The sequence below is a fragment of the Capsicum annuum genome, chromosome 5 (assembly GCF_002878395.1).
Source record: "Capsicum annuum cultivar UCD-10X-F1 chromosome 5, UCD10Xv1.1, whole genome shotgun sequence".
NCBI classification, from domain to species: domain Eukaryota; kingdom Viridiplantae; phylum Streptophyta; class Magnoliopsida; order Solanales; family Solanaceae; genus Capsicum; species Capsicum annuum.
This window is the reverse complement of record NC_061115.1, coordinates 21,173,356-21,192,798: the sequence shown is the minus strand read 5'-3', so window position 1 is coordinate 21,192,798 and position 19,443 is coordinate 21,173,356. Positions and strand designations below refer to the sequence as shown.

At 32.2% G+C, this 19,443-nt stretch overlaps 1 protein-coding gene across 3 annotated transcripts; it reads left to right on the top strand.

Moving 5' to 3' along the window:
* The first annotated feature begins 9,099 nt into the window (after positions 1-9,099).
* On the top strand, positions 9,100-18,230 carry LOC107870419 (katanin p80 WD40 repeat-containing subunit B1 homolog KTN80.4). Of its 3 annotated transcripts, none has more exons than XM_016716946.2 (19): positions 9,100-9,367; positions 9,476-9,601; positions 11,052-11,182; positions 11,518-11,635; positions 11,733-11,959; positions 12,485-12,587; positions 12,964-13,034; positions 13,177-13,251; positions 13,345-13,488; positions 13,586-13,814; positions 14,014-14,538; positions 15,235-15,294; positions 15,369-15,487; positions 16,367-16,531; positions 16,830-16,904; positions 16,990-17,102; positions 17,198-17,314; positions 17,406-17,474; positions 17,570-18,230. In XM_016716946.2, the coding sequence occupies exons 2-19, from the start codon at positions 9,571-9,573 to the stop codon at positions 17,631-17,633; spliced, it is 2,436 nt and encodes an 811-aa protein (XP_016572432.2). In that variant the 5' UTR covers positions 9,100-9,367; positions 9,476-9,570; the 3' UTR covers positions 17,634-18,230. The 3 variants fall into 3 exon arrangements, with proteins under 3 accessions (XP_016572432.2, XP_016572434.2, XP_016572433.2); XM_016716948.2 differs by having other exon boundaries at positions 9,109-9,367; positions 16,406-16,531; XM_016716947.2 differs by having other exon boundaries at positions 9,109-9,367; positions 17,573-18,230.
* The last annotated feature ends 1,213 nt before the right edge of the window (positions 18,231-19,443 follow it).

The following is a 19,443-nucleotide window of genomic DNA, read 5'->3' as shown; positions in this document are numbered from 1 at the left end:
GATAAGACTTATGGTGTGAAGTCTTTTAATGATTATCTAAATTTGGCAGATTTGACCAAATAGTCTAATCTATAGGATTGAACATTTAGAAATCACCTATGTGAGGGCAAAGTGAAAGCTGTTTCAAGGAGAATGTTAGTGAAGGTCTATTCTCTAAGCTCTCATGAGATCGGAACGTGTTCATGGCTGAAACGAACAAAACTGTGAGAACCATAAACGGTAAAAGGCTGATTGTGTGACATGTGTTGTCTAGGTGTACATTAAAGCTCAACGGTTCAAAGAAATCAAATCTACCGATTGAACGAGTGCATCTAATGCATGTTCATTACGAAAAATTCAAAGGAAAACTCACTTATCCAGATACAATCAGTCTTTGCTTGATAATCACATACTTATCCGTAAAGTTTTACGAAAAAGTAGTCATTCTCATTCATGTGGGGGATTGTTGGGTTCAAGATTAAAAGTGTGAATGAAAAATGGAGGGAACCAAGTGGAGGAAAAAAAAGTTGAGATAACACTCAAATGGAAAGTGTACTAAAAAATGAAAAAATAATTCTCCCACATTGGTGGGAGAATGAAATTTTCAAGTTTTATATTAAGAAACACTTACTCCACATGGTAAGTGAGGCAAGAATCAAGAGGTGTCTCGCGCCGTCGTTGTCGCTCGCTTGCCTCAGTTTCAGCTTCGAATTTGGCAAATGACCTATGAGATTAATTTTTTAGACAAAATTTATTTAAAACATGGGCCAAAATCCAGTTGGAAAAATGCAACAATTTTTTTATAGTCTTTTACCCTCCATTAACGTGCATGCTTCTGCATGCAGAAACGATGTTCGGAAGAGACACAACTTGTCGTGTAAAAGACAAGTTGTTTCGGGAAAAGGTATGATTGTTTGAATGGTTGTGGCTGTTCGAAAAAGACACACTGGTTCTAATGGACACACTGGTTCAAATGGATAGACATGACTGTTCCAAAGGACACACCTACTATTGCCACCTTTCGGAAGGGGCACTTAATGGCTATATAAACCTGTATTTTTCCACAGGTTTTGTAACGAAAATTTCTGAATTAAAAACACTTCCTGTCTTCTAAAAAAACTTTGTGTTATCATCTCACGTTGAGTGAGTTCGAGGAGAATCTGATCGTTTGAGGTACCACTACTGTTGGATTGTTAAACCATTTTATCCTGGAAAGAAAATTTCGCAACCTCGGGGAGAATTATTTTCTTAAGGACACTCTGTGAATTTGGAGGACTTGGCTCTTTCTTCTTCATCTATTTTTCTTCAAAATACTGAAAACACACTTCATTGAAAGGTCATTTTGATCTTGTGTTGAAGGTGTTGGAAAACTTCATAAGTGTTCTTGATTTATTCTTGAACTTGTGTTGAAATTGTTTTACCAAAATACTGATTTTTATGTACCCGAAACAACACAGCTTACCAAGGATATGGGCCTAATAGGAAGGTTTGGAGGACGTGATTTAGAGTAGAAGGTTAATCGGAAGGAGCCTGTCCATACTAGTAGGTATGAGTATTTTGTCTTGTTGTTTGTACTAGTATTGTAGTTTTTTATTCTTAGAATTTTGGTGATGCTTGTTGTTTCGATAGATCCATTGTAATATTATTTTGTGTTTGTCTTGTTTCTGTTCTCTTATTTTTTTACTACCTATTGTTTCTTGTTCTTCTATTACACTTTTTTCTAGACTGATTTTGTAGGAGCAGAGGGTCTATCGAAAATAATCTTTCAACATAGAGAGATGGACTGCATACACTCTGCCCTCCCTAGATACCATTTTGTAAGAATGCACTGAGTATGTTAGTTGTTGTATGGACATGCTTGTTTGTATTGTTTGTATCAGAACCCCTTTGTGATGGTCTTGCTTTGGAATATCCTTGAGTTCCATTATACCACTAGTGCAAAACATGCCTTGGTAGAACACTCTCCGAAGCCTTCGACTAGTTGATCTGCTGAACCCAATGTCATTCTTGTATCCATGATAAAACAGTTCTTTACCAGCCCAGTTAATTTATTATTTACAACCAAATCTTTTAAAAATAATTAGTCAAACAATAAGTGTGTCAATGTCTCAGGTTGGTGGTTTCATGGTACATATAGTAATTGGTATTAATTAATACTAATGTCCCACTTCAGTAGGTCTTTTGTTCTCATCTTGCCAAGCAGTGCCAGCCGAAGTATGCTAATATGTTTGGGACATGCTCCAATCTTCATCTACCGCTTAGTCATGAGCTCGTCGCATGGAGTTTGTCTAGTACGATTTACATGTTCTGTGGATTTGCAAGCTATTGTAAAGTGAGCAGAGTATTATAAAGTGTTCATCCGAAAGACAGAGACTGTGCAGGGGTTGTGGATTTCCCTGTGGGCTGAGGTTCCCAAAAAAAATGTTTTGGACATGATACATTGTGACACACTAGGTCACCTCCAAGGAATAGTTATAACAACCCCTCTCAGTAGCTTAATTATAAGCCTCCTTGATCTGGAATTGACATTGCTAATCACATGTTGTTGGTTAGCAAGCAATGACCACCTTGTTTCTCCTTTTTATACTGACACTTTCAAATAATAAACATAGGGAGATTATCAAATGATTTTTATGGCATATATACATTTATACTTGTATCTGTATATCTAAAAATCATAATCACCATTGCCAACCCCCACCTTACCCATCTTGTCATTGGAGTTCGTGGCACTTCAGTTGGTCTCTGAAAAATTGTTGTTGTTTTGCTGAAGATCATCGATATGTACATATAGTCTGAAAACACATACTTTAGATCTAGTTGGCCACACACACATACACATATAGTTACAATCAAATAATTCATCCATGCAATTTTAGTCATGATAGATTTATTTTTTTTATGTGCGTGGATATAATACATTTTGCTATGTTTTGAAAGAAAAATATTACTATTTTTAAAAAATATAGTAATAAAATCTCTCTATATATTCTATATATAGCATGAAATTTCCCTTTTTTAATAACCCAAATACGAATCATATTTTTATTTCAATTCTCTGCTTGAAATTTTTTGCCTTTGTCTTTGTCTATTATTCTAAAAACGTCATAAGTTTTGTGAAAATGACTTTTTATTTTTATGCTTCTTCTTTAGTGAGTTGATTAAGATTCTTAGTTAAACATCAATCAAATCATTAGCTCAATGGTTGATTGTAGAGATGACCAAGATTTCGATCAATATAAAAAATATAGGAAATATACTTATTATTTTTGGAATAACTAAATGAGGAGAGGCTATCAATTAAATATTTTAAATCACTCGTAATTAAGAAACTCAACAAAGAATTAATTAGTATTTAGTAGTATCTCTAATTTCGAAGGATAGGTGAAGGGAAAAATTGATTTGTGTCGTCACATAGATATGTTTTAAAAAAAATCACATTTTTATGATTAATGTATTAAAACTTTCGCTGTGCGCAGAATATGAAGAAGGGTTAGACTCATGTAGTAGCACTATAGAAACTGAATGAGAAGTTAAGCAACAAACAAATTGATTATGATATTCTTTTAATTTTATTTTATAAATAATTGTCTCTTACAGTCTAATTTATAATTATAATAATTTAAAAAGACTTCAATTTTTATTTTCACGCTAAATTATAATTTGACACATTCTTTATTCCTCAGTTTCTCTCTCTAATTTCAAATTGTTGATGAATCAAAAAGAAATCATGAGTGATTTTTTATTTTATTTTTATACCCGTTGTTAATATATGTATTGAAATTTTAATTAATTTGAATTTGTATAGTATAAGATTCATTAAAAAAGAAAATACTTTATAATGTGCATTTTTTATATTCAAAACTCAAACCCAAATATAGTGTGCATTTTTTATATTCAAAACTCATATCCGAAGATTTTCATAACAAGCGAGAGGAAAATCATTATGAATTAAATATATAATTACACTTTATCTTTTTCTTTCTAGAAAGAAAAAAGGAAATAATTACACTAAACTTCCGTTTCAAATTTGATAGGAGCATATAAAGTGGAAGGATTAAATTAAATTTATGATTAAACTTCACCTTTTTCTTTCTAGAAAGTAATAAAATGATTACTTAGAGGCACCTACTTTTCAAAATTGATGAAAAAGAAGTTATTACCCAAAAAAAAATGAAAAAAGTTGAATACTCTAATATCATTTGTTAGATAAGTGCTCGATTAGTGATTGACGGCTAAGATTAACAAAACTGTTAGTCGTTTGGTTGGGAAAATGTTATCTCGAAATAATTAATTTCAAGAATAGTTATCCAATTATGTATATGGGATAACTTATCCCATCACTATGGTCTAAATGGTGGGATAAATAAATCCGAAACTAACTAATATCTCACACCAAAAATGAAATAAAATAGTCATTCATTTTATCCCTGATAACTCACACCAAACGACCCTTTATTATTATGATTTAGAAAGAAAATGATAGAAATGGTCTGTTATGTTTGGGGGTAGGTTTAAAGTAGTATGTTAAATATGCATTGATCAATTTTGATTTTTAAAATTTTTGAAAGTTAAAATCCTTTAAATATTTAATGAACCTTGGCTATAAGATTTACTAGTGCCATAGAAAAGAAAATTAATGAGAACTTATATCCAGAGGTATAATTATTACAATTTATATTATTTTTATATTTTTATAATTTTGTGTAAATTGTTGAGGTGTAGTTTTTGCTAAGTTTTTATATTGTTTTGGTGTCTAGTGCAATTTATTGTATTGCAATTTTTAAAGATTTAATAGGACTCTCTTCAAAATATTTAGATGAATATGTGGATATATTAGGAGAGACGAGATTAAGAATATATAAAGATATATGAGGTAACGAAGAGTGATCTCAATGGTGAATAAGATACTGAAAATGAGATTAAGGTGATTCGAACATAAAAAAGGGAAGTGTAGATGTCGTAGTAAGAAGTGTCAGAGGTTGACAATTATAGGCCAAGGACTAGAGACAGAGATAGAGATAGATTGAGGAAGAAGCATAGAGAAGTGATTAGATAAGATAAATCGCATCCTTAATTCACCGAAGACATGATCCATAATAGGAATATGAAAATCACGAATTGGGATAAAAAGTTAGTAGATATTTTAACGATATCTTTATGGTTTTTTTTAGGATAACATGATTCTAGTTTAGAGCATCTTTCTTGCTCCCTCTTCTCCTTATTGGTGTTGTTATTAGTATTGTTATTCTATTATTATCATGTGATTCTTCAATTTTAATTTTGCTCCTATTTTTGTTACTTTAGTTATTTTTTTTCTGTTTTTGTTGTCAATAATTTTTGTTTCCTTTGATATTTTCACCATAATGTCTTTTTTCTTGTATTTTTAAACTTATTTTTAAAAATATTTCAACTAAAATTCTACTGACAGTATTTCTACTCAGAATAAATTTTGCTAACATCTAAATCTTTCCAGATTTCACTTGTGGAATCGCATCACATAGGTTTAGGGGTGTTCACGCAGAGGTAGAGTCAGGATTTCTACAAAGGGAGTTCAAATTTGAAGAAAAACTAATCGAAGAGGGTTTAACATCTATTATATATACATAAAACATAATTTTAGTGATGTACAAGTCGTATGATTTTTTGCAGCGAGGGATTCGGTGAACCCCTATGCCAATGGCCGACTTCGTCCCTGTGTTCACGGTTTGGTTAAAAATTAAATCGAACCACAAACCCAATCAAACCGATTAAAAAAACTGACATTTGGTTAGGTTTGGTTTAAAATTTTAAAAACAGATACTTATGTGGCTTGATTTTGATTTTACTCTGAAATAGCCAAAAAAATAATCAAATCAAATATATATATATATATATATATATATATATATATATATACATATATATATTGAATAAAATATAAATATTTATTATATTTTCAATTTAATGAATTTAACTTTAGCAGTAGTACTTTTAGTCGTATGTCTCCATCTAGTTGATAATATGTCATGAGATTTTAAATAATTTTCGCACTTTGAATGACAAATGATACTAATTATGAATATTTTACAGGTGAGTTTCATTAGACTAGGTATAATCACTAGTTTTGAACTTTCTTTTGGGTCCCTATTGAGCAAAAAAGTTACGTTTTCACTTTTTGGGGATTTATCATATCGTTCTCTCATAACTAATTTCTATTTTTTTTTTGGTAGAAACGTTTGTATGATTGTTCGTGGCTTTACCAAAGTATAATATTAAATTGACATCTTAGTTTCAACGAAAAAGGGCCAAAAATATCCTTCAACTATTGAAATTGGTTCAAAAATACCCCTTCATCCACCTTTATGTCTCAAAAATACCCTTGCAACTAACAATTTTTTAAATCATAACTAAAAATTTGGAAAAGAGTTAGAAATACTCTTCAAGTATTGAAATTAGTTAAAAAAATATCCATACATCCACATTCATGGTAAAAAATACTCTTGCAACTAATGATTTTTTTTTTAAATCATTTAAATTTTTAATTAAATTAATGGAAATTAGTTCAAAAATACCCCTACATCCACCTTTATGGTAAAAAATACCTTTACAATTAATGATTTTTTAAGATCATTTAAAATTTTTATTAAATGCATGAAAGCTTTCTATGGGTTGAAACTAAATTACTTAAAATGTTAAATTCAATTCGAACCCAACTCAAACTACTCGACCCAAATCGTACAAAATTTGCCCCAACTAAAACTACCCGATAGTATGAGTAATTTTTGCTATCAAATGTAGGAACTTCATTGGCTTAGAATCTGCCAGCCTAATGTAATGTTGTGAAGAATTCTATCCCCTAATTATAATATTAATTTGATATTTCTCTGTGATTTATATTTCTCTGTATTAGCTAGCAAAACTAATTGAGATATCTTGGTTACGCCACATCTTAAACAACACTATCTTGTTACATCATCCATTTCATTTTACGTGACACATTTAGTTTGTATCTATAAAATTCTACATTCATTCCTAAATAATTGTTACTATTTTTGTTTATATATATCAAATTGTTTTGCCATCACTGGAAAATGCATTTTTCATGCGAGACTACTTTACGTCACACACTTCACATCATTTATCGATTAAAATTATGATTAATTTTGTAGGGATATTCAGCACAATAATAGTGTCAGTATATCAAATTTTAGCTCATAATATACTATATGTTATGTTCCTATAATTATTCAATTCTACTAATTTGACCGAAAATTGATTTGACGTGATTTAACCTAGATTAATATAAACGATACATATTAATTAAAAATATACTTTCTATGTTAGCATTTTTACGTTAGGTCTAAGTCTTTTATGAGTATTGTTGTATTTGTATCAAATTGACATGATATAGTTTATATAGAATAATATGAGTTAGTAAAAAATTAATATACTACTTGTGATTAATGTATTATTGATATTGATTTGAATCGGGTAGTTTTAGTTTAATTCAAATTGGACTTAACATTTTAATTAATTTAGTCTCGGTCAATAGAAATTTGTCATGCATTTAATAAAAATTTTAGTTATGATTTTAAAAAAATCATTAGTTGCAAGAGTATTTTTGATCCATAAAGGTGGATGGGGTATTTTTAAGGGAAAAAATAAAATACTCTATAACACTTTTTAAAATAAATAGCCTAAGTTTGAAAACTTTTCAAAAAATGGTCAGTCGGATATAGTATTTCCGCTTTATAGCCATTTCCTAATTTGGGTCATTTTGGCCTATGTAATTCATATACAGTCCATATATAATACTGATATAGTCTATATACAATACTGATACAGTGTTCAACTTGGGCAATTCGGTCCTTTTAAAAATATTTCAATTTCTTTTTGCTATAAATTTTTTAACTGATCAAATATTCTACTTTTTTATTGTTTTAAATTATATAAAAACGATATAATTGTTAAATAAAATATGTATCTATATAAAGATATATGTATAGAAATTGTATGGTTCTATCAAATATGCATATGTATAAAATATATATAAAAAATATATAGAAAGTGTATGAAAATTATATAATTATTGTATAAAATGTGTAAAAAATAAGTACAGATATTATATAAATTGTGTATCAAAACTGTATAATTTTCCTATAGAATATTTATATATATAAGATTTATATAGAAATTGTATAGAAGGTGTGTAAAAACGGTATAAAATAAACTAGTAAATTCAAATGCCAGAAAGTGAAATTTAAATTCCATGACCATTTTCATGAAAATAATTTAATTTGAAGTGTCGTTTCTGTCCTTTTCCTTTTTTTAAACCAATTTCAATACTTGAAAGATATTTTTGGCCCAATAGGTTAACAGATGGTATTTTTTTAACCAATTTAAATATGGGCAAAATTCAGAAATAACATACGTATTCCCTTAATTATGAGTTTCATAGCAACAGTTTCATAATTACATAATATAGCAAGTTGTATTTTGTATTTTTGTAAACTGTTGCTACAAAAATACAAATACATATGATTTTTAGTACCCTTATGATCAATATGTATTTTGTATTTTTGCAAACTGTTGCTACAAAAATAAAAATACATACAAATACATATGCTACAAAATGTAATTTGATAAAAGTGTTGCTATATTTTGCAATTTAATACTTAAGTATACTATCTTATGTATTTTTTCCTTTAAATATTTAAAGGATATTTCTGGCATTTTTTCGTAGTTTCAAGGTTGAGGCATAACACTCGATTTACATCTCATATGTTGGATTAAATTTATTTTTTTAAAATTTCAATTTTTATCATTAGCTAAAGTTATAAACTAGAAAAATGGAATCAAACTAACCTAAATCGATAAGAACCAAACTGACAGTTATTTTTTGGTGTTAGATTTGATTTTGTTTCAAAAATTTAGAATTCGATTAAGTTGATTGGTTATAATTTTGACCAATAAATAAAGTATACTACTTTATTATTGATAAAACTCAAAAGACTAATAATTATTTTTAACAAAATTATTTTCCTAAAATTTAAGGAATGTAAATTAATTTTTTGAACGTCAAAAACTATTTTATCATTGGATATAACTACAGTACATGCTAATTTTAATTTTGAACCCACCCATCAAAATCAAAAACAAATAAGGACCAAATTTTGTCATTTTCTCTTGATTTTGAAAACTCCATTTCTCCTTCTTCTTCACCTTCCCAAATTTCTCCATTGTTTCCATTCCTTATTATCACCAAAATCACCTTCCCATTTTTCCCCTTTCCACTAAAATCAACTTCAAAAAAATCATAGTTTATTAAACACACTTACATATATACAATTTTTTTTTTATTTTTTCCTCCATTAATCCCTAAAAAAATTCACAACTTATATACATTGTAAGTTTTTTTTAATCCCTTTTTTAACTGAATCATATATGCAATGTAATGCGTTTTATGTGATGTATTTCAGTTTGAACTCACTGACTGTATAAATTTTTCTGGCAGGAAGAACGAAAAACTAAGGGTTTATTTGATCTCTTTTTTCGGCGTAATGTGCTGCGAATCGGCAAGTAATTGAGTTTCTACTTTGTTGAAAATCGATGACAACTACCAAACGTGCTTATAAGCTACGTATCCTTTGTTGTTTTTTTTTTTTTTTTTTTTTGGTTTTAAGTTTTTGGCTTGTTTTCGCTTAATTTTGTTATTTAGATATTTAGTTCGATTTTATTACTGGCTGGTAATTTGTTTGTAACTCGATTGTTGTACTCCTTTTTACTTGTCACTAATTTCCTAATTGAATTTCTACTTTTACGTGTCATTTTTAACATATCAAGGAAAGATTTTTTACGTGTCCTTCTTACTTGTCTGTTACTATATGTTGATTCTGTCTGACTCGATTATTGTATTGTTTTGTTGTAGTTTTTGTTCTGCTACTATGTGTTGCTTTGTTATTATCTGTGGATTCTTGTAGTTTATTTACTTCTTTTTTTCTTCAGACTAGCCGAGACTCTCGTTAGAAACTATCAGTTTATTTTCATAATTTTGTTGAAAGGGAGCCTTGGAGTAACTAGTAAAATTGTTGCCATGTGACTAGGAGGTCACAGGTTAGTCATGGATTCAAGCCTTGGAAACAACCTTTGACAGAAATGCAAGGTAAGGCTGCGTACAATACACCCTTGTGGTGGGGTTATTTCCGGGGCCCTGCGCATAACGGGACCCTTGTTGTGGGATTACAACGATATGTTGTTCTTGTTGTTGGCTTGCAATTGATCATACAGGGAAAGTAATGTCATCATAAAAATTGAAAATGTGCAATATGGAGAATGAGGGGTTGCCTAGTGGTTAATGAAGTGGATTAAGAAACATGGTTTTTGGTTCTAATCCTAGCTTTGGTAGACCAAGTTACATCATATGTGTTGCTGGTGGGAGGTAACAAGTATTTCGTGGAATTAGTAGACAAAAACACTAGTTTCTTTTTGTATGTCCTAGCTTTGGTGGACCGAGATACCTAATATCTGTTGCAGGTGCGAGGTAACATGTATTTCGTGGAATTAGTAGACAAAAACACTAGTGATTTCTGTATATGTCGTAGCCTTTGTAGACAGAGTTACCCAATATGTATTGCTATTGGTAGGTGGAAGGTATCTCATGGAATTCGTAGACAAAAAGGCTAGGTGCTTTCTTTTTGAATGTCCTAGCTTTGGTAGACAGAGTTACCTGATATCTGATATTGCAACTGGCTGGAGGTGGAGGGTATCCTGTGGAATTAGTAGACAAAAACACTAGGTGATTTCTTCCTATATGTCCTATCCTTGGTGGACAAAGTCACTTGATATCTGTTGTTGGTGGGAGGTAACTCGTGGAATTAGTTAAGGTACTTGAAAGTTGGACGAGACACCTCGGTTATCAAATAAATAAATAAACTTTTAGCGCTAGATATAGAGAATTGATAATAGGGAGAACCAATAATTTTGATTAAGCTCTTAATGATTTTTGTTTATATTGGAAGGGTGAGAGAAATGAATGGTAATTTAGAGAACTTACTTTGTAGTTTGAAGACCTTGACAATGCTTTGTAATAGAGGAATTTGTAGCACATTCTTTAAGCGTGAACTGCTTAAAGATTGGGAGAAAGTCATCCAGGGTTCTTGTAACCGGGGGAGAAGATCACAAGGTTAACCTCTGGTCCATTGGCAAGCCCGATGCTATATTGGTTAGTATCTCCTATTTGTTTCTTCTTTTCACCGCACTTTCATTTCCTTTGTTATATATGCGTGGATTGAGATCAAAATGTCTTTTACCTCTAATCAGAAAGGAAGTTATATGAGTTCAAGGGTGAATACTTAAATCATTTACTTTGATTTACATTTTTAAGAAGCAAAATCTGTAGTCCCTTTTGGATGACCACAATGGAACGTTCTCCTTGACCGAGGCTGTTGTTTGGGGCTTAACCTTTTTGTTATCATTTTCTTTGTTTGCAAAGATGCAATTTTTACAGCCACATCATTTGTTTTTTACACATTGTCTTGTATCTGTGTTCTTGTATAGAGCTTGTCAGGTCATTCAAGCGGAATAGATTCAGTTAGCTTTGATTCTTTAGAAGTTCTGGCAGCTGCAGGTGCAGCAAATGGTACTATCAAGCTTTGGGATTTAGAGGAGGCCAAGAGTAGGCTTTTATAACTTTATTCTCTGTGAATAATCATTTTTTTGTTGTTTATTGTGAAATCTTTAATTTTCTCTGTTTATCAATCTATATTCCTCAGTTGTTCGGACTCTTACTGGACATAGATCCAATTGTATATCATTGGACTTCCATCCCTTTGGTGAGTTCTTTGCATCTGGGTCTCTGGACACAAATCTAAAGATATGGGATATTAGACGCAAAGGGTGTATTCACACATACAAAGGTCACACTCGAGGTGTTAGTACCATCAGGTTCACGCCAGATGGCCGCTGGGTTGTATCTGGTGGAGAAGACAGTAGTGTAAAGGTCAGATTTCTCTCTTTTACTTTCTTTTCTTGTTCGGTAATATATTTGGGAACTGACACATTGAAGTGCCTTCTTATGGTGAGCCATATCAGACTGTACTTGCTAATATTTTGGATGATGTCTGAACCACATAACTCGAAAAAGAAAAGAAAAAAGGACAGATGATTATTGACATACAACACTTAATTAAACATTCACTTATGATGATGATTCTAAACTTTCTGCATCTTACAGAAGCTATTTTGTTACAGATTAGTCCATTGCTAGGCTAAACGTGGTCATGAGATGATGGAAGGACAGATTTTTTAATCTCGGTGTATTATGACCATAATGAAAACCACTATTATTAAAATGAATCGTGCCGTATATAAAGTGATAGTGATGCAAAGCTACTAATTTAAGTAGTTTCTTTTCTCCACGTGCCTCTTTCTAGGATATTATTGTTTGTTTGATATCATGTAGCTGTATCAGCCTGTAAGCTCTTTAAGTCTAATTATCCTTTTAATAGATTCAGTGTTGTGGCAGATATGGGATTTGACTGCAGGAAAGCTTTTACACGATTTCAAATGTCATGAAGGAAAAATTCAGTGCATAGACTTTCATCCTCATGAGTTCTTACTGGCAACAGGTTAGATAAAGCTTTGACATAGTGCTAATTCTTAAGTGAAGGTCATATTTCTTGTTGTCTTGTACATCTTCCTGTAACTTTCGTTGTACTGTTGAAATGAGTTGGCTAATTTATTCTATGATCTATGTAGAATTTGAATCTAGTGGCTACCTATAACTTTCTGATGATGATATTCTTAGTAAAGATGAGGATAACCAGACATTTGGATCAAAAAATAACAAATTGAGAAGAGTATACACATTTATCTGGTCTTATGACCAGATTTGATAAGTTTTTCTATTGAATCTTCAGGTCACCGAGTGTTGGGCTGCATCGTGTCTTATTCACCAAAGCTGTCAGATGCCTCACTATTTGTTCTTATTTTTTTCCTTACCAGGTTCTGCTGACAAGACAGTAAAATTTTGGGACCTTGAATCTTTTGAACTCATAGGTTCTGCTGGACCTGAGGTTTGTTGTACTCATCTTCATTGGTTCTTCTCTTTGGTCTCCCTTTTCTCATTGGAGTACAAATGCTGAGTGTTTCTCATGTATCTTGGCAACTGTACAATTGTTAGTATAGTAAAAAGAACTGTTTTTATCTAAAATCTAGACAACAGGAGTGCGTTGCATGGCCTTTAATACTGATGGAAGAACCCTTCTTTGTGGTTTACATGAGACTTTGAAGGTAGACATGTATTTTCTGTTTTGAGAAATAGTTTTGTTTAATATATTGTGGCACTTTGGTCAATCTCCTAAAGAAAGTAGTCCTTCTTTGTAGGTTTTCTCGTGGGAACCAATTAGGTATCATGATACAGTAGATGTTGGATGGTCTACATTGTCTGATCTTAGTATTCATGAAGGAAAACTTCTTGGATGTTCTTATAATCAAAGTTGTGTTGGAGTGTGGGTTGTCGATATTTCGGTAGGACACCTTTTTCCATTGAAGTTGTCTCTTTGATGTTTTGCTTCTTCCGAGATTTTTAAGTAATGTCAAACTTCGTCATTCTTGTCTCTTGCAGTGTCTTGAACCATACACAGTGGATAGTACTACACGAGTAACTGGTCACTCAGCAGTGAAATCCAATTTAAGAGTGAATCTATCCACTCCGGCTGAGGATGCTACAGATGCAAGTTGTGGAAGACAATTAATTTCACAAAACTCTGATCTTGTGAAAGAGTCCAAGTCTTTCAGAAGACTTTCTTTGTCACACAACATGGTTCTTCAGAGGGATTCTGCTAGTCTTACTAGTATGCTTCTCTTCCGTTTTGATATGTTTCCCTTGCCTTAACATTATAAGCTTGGCTTCTTATCTTAAGTTCTTATTCTGCTTCTTTAATTCCCCATCTACTACTTACTTTGTAGCTCCTAGCCATTGATTATCTTCTTTTATTTAAGTTTGGCTGCCAGAACATTTTCTTACGTTCTTACTTTATCTTCTGAATGAAGCTATCACAGATGCTCCTGTCACCGCACAAAAAGTAAATCTTAGTACTGGTCCAAAGGCACCTCCAATCAGCTCACGAGCAGTTCCTAATACAACTGGCGTAAAGAGGAATTCAGCAAAAATTCAGTCAACAGAAAATGCTTCTATTGTCAATAAGTCAGAGATAATACCTGTTCTTGTCCCTAGAAATAATGAAAGAATGGAGCTGGCATCCGAATGCAGGGCAGGAGGAGTTGCAGGAAGGGAAATGCCACAAAGATTGCAGCCGAAAGTATCTGATTGGAAGTCTACTTCTCCCGATGGAGACCTTGGGAGGCCAACTGCTGCAGTGCAGTCTGAAGTTGAAGTACCTAAGGCTACTGAAAGTAGTAGTCCTGCAGAGAGGAACATCTTTCCTTCTGTTAAATGCTCAATATTTGGAACTGCGACAACTGATAGAAATGTGAATGATAACAAGAATTTACTTTCCACAAAACTTGATATAAATACAGCGCCTGGGTCACTTTCCAGACACCAAATTGAAAATTGTGCGTATTCACTTGTGTCCTTTCTATTTTTTTTAATATTGTCTTACCCTTTTCTGTTTGATCTGTTTTCTAATATTTTAGCACCATTTTTTGGTGGTAAGTGGGTGCTATATTTTATTTATAAAAAAGAAGCCCGGTTTTTCTCCTCCTGTTTGGTTCTCAGTGTTTACTTGAAGTGATGGTATACCATTAAATTTCATTTACTTATGGAGCCGAAGGAATGGTATAAATAAGAGATGTAGAGGTAATTAATATCTTTTATGGTCTGTGTATAGATATATCTACTGATGTGTGTGTGTGTGTCTTGTTTTTTCACGTAATATTTTTATTGCCTTGATTTCATTCATACTTTTATATATATATGTTTTGAGGAAGTACTTAACTAATTATGTCCTTTTTGCCAATCATTTCAGTAACTTTCCTAGAGCAAAAGACAGTTCTTTGTTTGGGTTTCATTTTTGCTCACTAGTTCAACTGACCATCACAATAATAGCTGTCGAAGGGACATAGGTTATTTGTTTAATCCGTTGATTTTTGATTTCTGTAATTTTTTTCACATAAATTATCACTGTCGTCTAGTCGGTATAATTTCTTAGAAGACCTGTTTTGTGTTTACCAATAACTGTATTTGTATTTTGCCTTTTCTTTAGAATAATATCAACTAACTATATTGTTAAAACTTACCCTTTTTACCAGATGAAGCCCGTGGAAATATTCTTAATAGGAAACCTTATTCCATGCAAGGTCAACAAAGAGGTAGAACTCTTTTTACTGCTATTGGTGCTCTTCTAAATTATGGTTGTCTCACTGCATTGAACTTGGAAAATTAGGTAGGATGCGATCTACTGTTGCAAACTGGGAAAAGAGAGATAAAATTCCTAGTTATGAGGGTCTTGCTCCCTGCATTGTTGGGGCCGTACCTGCTCCTGATGTGGTTCCCGCCGATATGGTATGAGTCAAATCTGAGTTTATTCTTTATTTATTATTCCAAATGTTATTTCATATTGAGATTTTCTCATTACAATATCAACCATTTGTTGCTAATTTTAATGAATGATTATATAAAGAATGTGGAAGCATTTCAGAATTTTCAGTGCATGATTTGCTTCCACATTTAGCAAATTATGGGATTTTTTCAAGTTAAATTAGCTCCTTTACAATCATGGAAAGGATAGTGCAGGAACAGGAGAATGGGTTTCCGCTGACAGTCAGGGGTGCACTTAAGCCTAGCTGAGTCAAAACTCTGCCATACTTGGCAAAGATTATTCTTGGCATAACATAAAACTTGGAAGGTTCCCAGTGATTAAGTCACAAAATAAACAAGGCTGCAAAATAACCGGCCTAACTTTCAATCATCAGAAACCCGATATCTAATTTATCCAACCCAAAGAGAAAAAAGTTAAAAGTGATCACATGTTCACTCAAACAAGAACCATAAGGGTGTGTGGGGTAGCTAGTATGCTACCATTGAGAGAACAAGGAAACTATTAATCATTGGAACTTCCCTTTTCCTTTGTTTTGTTTGATCTCTTATCATCATTTTGGTTGATAGCTTGATTGCTGACAAATTTCGTAATTATTAGAGTATAATATTGGTCATGAGCTGCAATGTAATTCATCATTGCAGCGGTTGTGGGGACCTTCATAGCTAGACTTTCACTTCTATGGTAGTTGATGCATTAGGACATGTGATAGCTGGAACATTGACCTTTTGATACCTAAAAAAGTGTTCATATAATGCTCGTGATTTAGTTGTTTCTTATGTGAATGTCATAGGATAAAAGTCATTTATGTGAAAGTATTATAATTTCTGTCTTCCGTGACACAGAATTTAATTCATCGTAATTCAAAAATTGTACATGAAAAGAGAGAAGGCCCCTTATCAGCAGTAAGTGAGGCAGTATCTGCTGACGATGAGGATATCATTGCTGACTTGATGGAACAGCACAACGAATTTGTTGGCTCGATGCAATCTCGTTTGGCTAAATTACAGGTAGCAATTTTGGAAAACTCACTAATGGTTATTTGATGCTCTAATTTGAGCTTGGCTTTTCATAGAGCTTTTGCACTCCCTTCTAACTAATTCACGTGTTTAAGTCCCTTTTAACTGATTTACATTATCATGAGATGATGACCTATGTGGAATGTTTAGCCTACTCATTTGCAGATTTTCTTGTTAATCGGTAAGAAATGCAGATGGAGGGGGGAGAAATTCATTCAGTTGATCTCTACCATATTTTATTGCTCTTCAAGAGTTCGCTTAATCATATAGAGTTTTTGACCTTTTGCAGGTTGTCTATCAGTATTGGCGTAGACTTGATATTAAAGGGGCACTCAGTGCCATGGAGAAGATGGCAGATCATGCCGTAAGTCTTTTGTTTTTGTGCCCTATTTTTAATTTTGATACCTACTTTTCTAACACCATAGGGTCTCCATTTGTTTGGTCATCAGGTGCTTTCTGATTTAGTGAGCTTCTTGGCAGAGAAAAATGACATTATCACATTAGAAATTTGCACATGCCTTCTACCACTTCTCACTGGGCTGCTTGAGAGCAAGTTGGATAGGTAGAACATGTTGAGCTTTGGTTTCCTTTTCTTCACTAACATTGTTCAAAAGTTCCCATGACTGACATGTTTGCTTCTTGGTGGTCTTCCTTTAGACATCAAGATATTTCATTGAATATGTTACTCAAGCTTGTTAAAGTATTCGGTTCACTGATTTATACTTCGTTATCTACTCCAACATCAGTTGGTGTTGATCTGGAGGCAGAGAAAAGGTATTATTACATGTTTTCTTATACTTCTTATTAATTATTACATCTTTTTTGTTCAAGTTTGATCGGTTTTATTGCTTATTGACAACAAAAGGATGGAGCGCTACAATCTCTGCTTTATTGAGCTTGAAAAAGTCAAGAGTTGCTTGCCTGCTCTTTCGAGGTATGTGAAAGCATCTTATGCGATCAGCTTTGGTCTGTGGCAAGTTTAAATTGCTAACGTTTCTCCACTTGACATCTTTTTTTTGTTCCGTTTAGAAGAGGAGGATCAATTGCCAAATCTGCTCTAGAGCTGAATCTAGCCTTTCAAGAAGTTTCATGAGTTAAATGTTATTGCATGAATATCGAAAAGTAACGATGATGTTGCTGAACTTGAGCAACTTCTGTAGATCGTAGATGCCCGCACTGCATGCTTTTGTGCCTTGCAGAGCTAGCATCCTCAATTAGGTGCAACACTGACTACTAATATTGTTTTATTTACACTCACCATCGATAGTTAAAGGACAACTGGTCGGTCAGTGAGGAGTCATATAGTCGATCCCTTGGGACGTTGTATTGAAAGTTAAGGACCACATGCTCTAAATTGCTACTGGTCTCAATGTTGCTGCTAATGAACCTACTTATTGGAGAAGCATCCATCATACTTATTCTCACCTAACCCCAATACATATTGTTCTTTGTAATTGTAGGCTTTGTTGTGTGAAATGATGTATCAATTGTGGTAATTAGAATATTATGCAAGGGTGTTTAAACTATAAACTCAAATAGTTTGAAATTGAGGCAGTACTGATTGGTGTCTTAATTTGATTGGATACAGTTCAAAGTAAAAAACTTTTGAATTTTGTGATCTTAAACTAAAGATGTGTAATAGACAAATTCTTTGAATTTATGGTATTACGTGGAATATTGTGATTAAAAAGTTGCTAAATACAAAAATAACTCCCTCGTCTCATTTTATGTGTCGTCATTTCTTTTTGAGCCCATCCCCAAAAAATATTATCTTTCCTTTGTTGGTAACTATTTAATGGCGTCATTTTCATTTTATCTTTAGTGGGTCGTACTTTATAAAAGAAATAATTAAAAAGTAAATTTTAAGAGGGACAATGTTATAAATTTTATAAAGTCATTATTTATTTTTTAAACTTTATGCTTGGTCTATTTCTTAAATTTCATGTCTGGTTAAATAACAACACATAAAATGGAACGGTCAAATGGCACACATAAAATGGGATGGTGAAATGACAATACATAAAATGGGACGGAGGGAGTATTTTTTTTAAACGTAATATATAACCGACATGAACGACTTCTGTCACAATAATTATCTTTCCCATTACACGCACGAACACATACAAGTTCATTCAAAGGAAAATTCTCAAAAACCGTAATCAAAACTATTCATGAACATGCATTTTTTCTTAGTAGTCTAGATATACACTCTTTTGCACGTGTCTCTATTCAATAAGTATATGATTAGTATATGTTAATTTTGCAGAATTTTTATAATATTTATAAATTCGTTAGAAACTAATAAAATTTTATGAAAATAAGCATCTAATGAGTAATAAAACATAAACAAACTATGTTTATTCAAGAACCAGCAAGACTGCAACTTTACAAAATAAATTTCATATCATATCAACCAAATACAAACTAAATTGAAAAGAAAAACAGTAAAACAAACTCAATAAACAAAACTCAAAATTCGAAGATAAATAATAGATTGCATATTCAAAATTGCGAAAGATGAATTCTTTCGACATCTTTAAAATATCAAATACCCTCAACTGCTCACAATATGAAAACACTCAACAATTAGTCGTGTATTTACACTTCAACTTGATGAAGGACCTCAGCTCATGAAAAAATAGTCCAAAGTCATTTGATAAAAGAAGTAATTAGAGAAGTACAATAAACAACATATAAAAAGAGAAAATGATCAAAAGTCGCCCCAACCTTTACCCCAAATCTCAACTACACACTTATACTTTGCGAGGGTCCTATGATCCCCCTGAACTATTTTAAAATGAAATTATTACCCCTCCGAACTATTTTAAAGTGGAATATATACTCGTCTAAAAGCTCATACCCAGATTTTATTTTAATTTGCGGTCTACACGTGCTGCCACGTG

Bases quoted from the DNA above. Each gene is read 5' to 3' on its own strand.
- LOC107870419 (XM_016716946.2), top strand. From the start codon at position 9,571: ATGACAACTACCAAACGTGCTTATAAGCTAC. The intron at 11,960-12,484 runs GTCAGATTTCTC...GTGTTGTGGCAG, and splicing joins GAGAAGACAGTAGTGTAAAG to ATATGGGATTTGACTGCAGG. The intron at 15,295-15,368 runs GTAGAACTCTTT...TTGGAAAATTAG, and splicing joins CATGCAAGGTCAACAAAGAG to GTAGGATGCGATCTACTGTT.